Genomic DNA, 6,087 nt, shown 5'->3' on the forward strand with positions numbered 1-6,087 from the left:
ATCGAGTCCTTTCACCGGAACACATGAGCCCAACAAATTGACCTGGTCTTAACTGAGTGGTTTCGTAACTCAGGTGGTAGAACATTGCACTGGCATTGCAGAGGTAAAATGTTCAAATCGTGTTGAAAAATATGATCTGAATTTTATGTGTCTATAAGTGAAATTAGCTTAAAGAAGTGTGAGGATCACTTGTCCCTTTCAGCAATGTTTCTGTTGACCCGCAACATGTCCCAATCAGTAGGCATAACACAGACTTCTTCACAGCTTATGACAGCTGATTAAGGGAAGTTGAGGAATACTAGGAAAAAAAAACACTTGCTTTGTTGGTGAAAATTCGAGTCTTTTATTTTCACTAACCCTACAGGTGGTAAGAATAAATAACTAAGGAGCTCCGCTTTTAGGCTTGGCTAAATCTATATATTATGCAGAATACGAATTTGACAACCTGAAGCCAAAACCCTTTGTGCTGCCTTCCAGTTCAGCCGCATTTACACACTTCATTTTTAAGATAGTGAGCAAATGATGTCGTCACCTTCTCCTCGATCCAGATTGCTGAAAGCTTATCAGTCAGGGCCCGGTTGTTCAGATGCCATTTAACGCTAATCCCAGATTAAAAATTAACCAAGGAGTTTATTTCTCTACTTAAAAAAATTTGTTCAGCACTGATATTCGTGAAAATTGTACTTTAGAGGAAGTCACTCTTGAAAAACAAAAATAAGCAAAGGAACCTTTTACTCAGAAGTTGAAGAAATGAAACCAAAGTTTACTCTAACCCCGGGTTAGGTTAATCTGCTTTTGAACAAACAGGCCCAGAACGGAATCAAGTAATGGCGGACGTTATATGAAAAGACTGGAGTTAAAATAAACAGTCTTCCTCTTGAATTCAATGCAAGTACTTTCCAAAGTTGAAGAAAGACAAAAACTGATCTTTTTTTGTTGTAGTAGCATTTTAAGACGGTGTCAATGCAAATCAGTTATGTAATTAATCACATATAAACCATTATTACTGTTTGCTTCCATATGGTGTAACTATCTTTTAAATTACTTCAATTCAAGAGTTCACCTTAACAGAAACGCAAACCTCACTACTTTCCTTATATAAATGGAGTCTAGTTAGGACAGAAATCGATTTACTGACACGATATAAGCATTACAGTCTTTTCTATCATAAAGCCAACTCCAACCTTGCTTGTATTCCTTGGCCAGATTATGGAGTAATCAAAAACTATTTAATTGACGAATAGTATTTGTAAAAAGCTTTAAAATGCAAAGTGGTTTATGGCGATCTTTCTCAAATTGAGGCTTAATTATCTCTGAAAAATGCATGGTTAGCCCCAATTGTCTTACTAAGATCTACTTTCTCCGGATAGTTTTAAAAGGTGCAAAAATATCATTATTAGTGAGCATCACCAATAGGAAACCCGAGTATCTCAAGATGCACGGAACGTATGCGCAATAACAATAGTAGGTACCGTCCTTAAGACTTGGGTTTCGATAATTTAATTATCTTTTTAAATTGCACACTTCTGGCCACTTTTTGTACATGTGTTTTTCCACTTTCCATCAACTGCTGCAATTCTTAATTTAGATGTCATCCAGCCATAGTTGTTGTTGGTCTTCTCATGCTGAAGCTCTGTCACTGTTAATATGTTCATCTCTTAACTCCAATTGCCATATTTGGTGACAACAAATTTTAATTTTAATTAGGGGTTTACAAATGATGAAAATGCCTTAAAAGACAAACAACCTTCCAACATTGAACTGATCACTTAAGTTTGAGTTTGCTTGTAATTTTGACTCAGAACTAGACTATAACTGACAGTTCAGCTTTCCACTCTGCAAATAAAAGTTACCTCAATGCAATCAACACTTGAGCCAAATAATCAAAAACCAACTTTAATGGTCTGCCTGTCTTCCGTGTTCGCTTCCACTTTGGGGGATACACTTAGCCTGCGAAACAAGATTATTGTCTGCAAAATCCACTGCATATACGTCAAAACAAAAGTAGTACATTTTGGTACAGTTCCCTTGTCATTTTAGAAAGTCTGAAAAAGAAAGCAAGTCAGAGGATTACATTGCATACTTGTACTTATGAAAATAAAATATTTCACAATTAATCTTTGAAATCGAGGTGAATAGCGGCAGAATATTTACCTCAATTCACCGAGATTGAAAAGAATAATTGTTTTAGTAAATACTCACGAAGTGATCTCAACAACATTTGCAAAAGAAAACCATTCAAAGTCGATTTAATTAACATCTCAATCCATGCATGGAAAACGTCAAACGGTACAAAGCATGGGCAAATGTGTTTGCAGAAGCTTCAAATATGGCAAATCTAAAATGCTCGTCACAAACTAGCAAATGGCCATTTAGGGGCAGTGCCTAATAATTAAAGATATTTTTGCCCCAGTGTGTGATTAAGCAGGAAATGTAGATTTTAACAAGTGTTATCGAAATCCAAAAAGAAAACTGGGGGTAACCACGCATTTTTCAAAGATTTTTCATGAATAATATTTGTAAAAAGCTTTAAAATACAAAGCAATGTATGACGTTCTTTCTCAAATTGAAGCTGAACTAACTCTCAAAATGCATGGTCACCCCCAATTTTCTTCATCTCGAGATGCCCAGAACGTATGCACTATAACAATAGTAGGTACCGTCCTTACCACCGTTCCAATCAGAAATCTAAATCAAAAGTCTACTCGTTAAAACGTTTCCACGATTCGATCAAAGTTTTAATAGTTCACTTGAAATGGAAATTGAAAGTGCCGTTGGTGAAGATCTACCTGAAATTATGCCACATGCACAGTACTGGGATGAAAACTGGATGTTTTCTTGAATGAAAATGTTGTCCTGGCCTCGGTTGTTTAAAAAAGGTGGATAGCGCTATCCAGCGGATAAACACTAACAAAACCGATTGAGTTATCCACTGGATAGTGATTTATCCAGTGGAAAGCACTATCCACCCTTGGAACAACTGGGGCCTGGATATTTGTGGAGGTGCTTGGTTACATAATACTTGAGATGGCTGCCGACGAACAGCTATTCCTTTCTGCCAATGGGCAAACAGTGACTTGACAGTTGGGTTTGCAAAGATTAATAAAATCTGTGAATGCCAAGGACATGTCTTGAAACTGCTCAAAAGTCGGACGATCTTTGTAGGATTCCAAACTTGCGTGGTTTTTATGGCCAGTCACAACTCTGATGTGGCCATTTTTCATGTTTCTCGACGACATTTCGGATTTAAATGTGAGAGGTATGCCTTCACTACAGCTACTGGACAATGAGGAAGTCCTTTGCTTTCAAACATCTCGTTGTCGGATGGATCAGTGCAGTCTACGCCACCTCGGTGATTTTTTGTTGAAAATACTCCTCCTGGCGCTTCTCTGTTAAGTTCATCATATTCCAGGCCGGAATTCGGGGTTTTGGAAAGTTTTGGGCTCATTTTTGTCAGCTGCCGCTGGTCTTCTCGCCCTCTTCGACCAAAGTAGACTGTTATTAAAAACCACGCTCTTTGTTGAAGCTTTGTTGGATCGAGTGTGCTTGCATCTACCAGTTCGCCAGCTTCATAAAGCTTCGCTACAGCTTCCACTGTAAATGCAGGCTCATGAACCATTGCACATATTTCACCTGACTTACAAAGAGACTTTAATAAGGAATTAAGTGCTTCGTTTGCTTCTGTGAACTCGCTGTCGACAATTATCGAGAATGGTTTGTTGTTTGGTTCGTTGCACAAGTGCACCTCTAACTGAGGTGAGTGTTCCTTTGTTGTAATGTGACCCATCTTTCCTTGCGGCTGTTTAAACATTTGTTTAATTCCTCACTTTCCATTTCCTCAATATCAGTGCTGAATTCGTTTTGCTGGACAAACCAGTTCACAAAATAGAATTACTTCAGATAAAATATATTGTTGGCATAAATATTGTTTATTTTTTAGCAATAATGATCTGGAAGAACAAAGTCAAACACTGGTTGGCAAAAATATGAAGGCTTCTCTTACCTTTGAAAACTTTAGGCCCAATTTTTTGGCCTTCTTTTTGTTATCTGATGCAGCATCATCTTGGATTTTCAATATTTTCGCTTCACTAATGCTGGCGAAACGCAAGTTTACACCGGCCATTTTGCTTTGTTTGGATCTCACATCATTCACTTCTTGGGGAGTTACATGTAATAATGCTAAACTACTCCGAGATAATGAACCAATCAGATTGCTTGAAACACCAAGATCAATGAGTGAGTATATAGTAATTAATAATAATCGTTATAAAAAGATATTACTATCATCACTATTATCACCATTATCATCATGCCTTTTAACTACAACAACTAACTGCAGAGAGGTCCTGTCGCGATTATAAATACATTGGTCTAGTTCAAATGACATTTAGTTCAGTTTGCACGATTTGCGTATCTGAAATTGTGGTCACGTGTTAATGACACGAATTGAGACGTCATGGTTTTTTTGTGTTGTTTTTAGTCGCTATTTTGATGTAAAAGTTTTGGCAGAAATACAGTTCTCTTAATTTTGTAGGTTTTTGGTCGGTGTGGTGATCGTTTTAAGGCGACAGTTTATTGGTCCTTCGATGCTGGAGGGAATCATGTTGTGGTGAACTTGTAAAATGGAGAAAAATTTGATCGATCTGGTCGATTGCGAGGAAGCACATGGAATGGAAAATCCCGAAAAAATACTGGAGCCAAAGGTACTTGAGGTTAGGCAACAGATAGCCTCAGAGCAGTCACTAACACTAAAAAAACAAGAGATCTGCAGTTAAGCAGAAGATTACTATTCACTTGAAAGCATTGTCATCAGAACTCGAGCAGTTTGGAAGTAGATTTCGAATTCGAAGAATTATAGCTGACTTGAAGCAATGTTTACAAGAGGCTGAGCTACTAAGTGTAGAGTATTTAACCTTTATGCCTGAGATTGACACGATAAAATACTGGAGTAGTATGATGTTGAGTTTGGCCGGGTCAACGACGCATTGGATGAAGCATTATCTCATTTAAACGAACGTGAGAGTGAAGAAGCCTCTCAAGCAACCTCAGTCAGTCGAAGATCTAAGGTTTCCAGTAAGAGTGATCCCATAGTGATTAAAGCGAGAGCAGTAGCTGCCCAAGCCTTTGCAAAAAAGCAAAGAGAAAGTGCTAAAGAAAAGTTAAAAGAACTTGAACGTCAAGCAGAGCTTCAAAAAAACTTATGGAAAGGCAAAGAAGAAGTTGAGAGAATGAAAATGGAAGCAGAGCTTGAGCTCGAAAAGCAGCGTTCAATGTTGGAAGAAGCTCAGAAAACTAGACAGATAGAAGCAGAAGCAATTCGTTTGGAAGTCGAAGCTGAAGCTTAAGAAAATGAAGCTCATGGTCCTGATAGCTTACAACAGAGGCTTAAATAATTTCAAGATGAAGAGCCTGGTCTCGTTAGTCCTAGACAAGAAATTGCGAAAGAGGTCAGTCAGACCTGTTCATGGAAAATTCCATGACATCGGATGGTGCTCATATGTCAACTTCAACTCCAAAGCAAGGAATCAAGCATCAACAGCTACATTGGGACACTGAAACAGACACACTAGCCGTAAAGCTGTCGCTTTCCCATGGCAAAGCTAATTGCCACATGAGACGAGATTGCTTATCTAAGCTGAGCTCCACATTTGATCAACTTGGCTTAATTTGTCCTGTTCTGCTTCCCGCTAAGAGACTGATGCAAAGGACCTGGCAACTGAAGCTTGATTGGGATGATTCACCACTACCTGGAGGCTTGCTGGAGGGCTGGACAAGGTGGAAAGAAGAACTGTTGCTCCTTAACCATTTAAGTATTCCTCGATGCTATTTCAGAGGAGGTTGTTCCTGTGATGCATCTTTCGAACTACACCACTTTAGTGATGCTTCTGAATATGGTTATGGGAATAGTGTGCCATTTGAGAAAGGAGTCTGGTGACGGAACTGTTGGATCCACTTTCATCATGGCCAAGAGTCGCTGTGCTCCCCTTCAGTACGTTTCTGTACCAAGATTGGAACTGCAAGCTGCTACGATCGCAGCACGGGTTCATCGCCTGGTCTCAAGCGAGATTAATTTGGAGATTTCTGCCT

At 38.7% G+C, this 6,087-nt stretch overlaps 1 protein-coding gene across 2 annotated transcripts in view; it reads right to left on the bottom strand.

Moving 5' to 3' along the window:
- Positions 1–319: 319 nt before the first annotated feature.
- LOC138045748 (CAP-Gly domain-containing linker protein 1-like) overlaps positions 320–6,087 on the bottom strand; it is a 310,682-nt gene continuing 304,914 nt past the window's right edge. For both annotated transcript variants that reach the window (XM_068892354.1, XM_068892353.1), the window contains one exon: positions 320–2,045. In XM_068892354.1, the coding sequence (XP_068748455.1) occupies positions 2,037–2,045 (9 nt within the window). In that variant the 3' untranslated portion in view covers positions 320–2,036. The remainder of the gene's footprint in view (positions 2,046–6,087) is intronic.

The sequence above is a fragment of the Montipora capricornis genome, chromosome 4 (genome assembly GCF_036669925.1).
Source record: "Montipora capricornis isolate CH-2021 chromosome 4, ASM3666992v2, whole genome shotgun sequence".
In the NCBI taxonomy this organism is placed as follows: Eukaryota; Metazoa; Cnidaria; class Anthozoa; order Scleractinia; family Acroporidae; genus Montipora; species Montipora capricornis.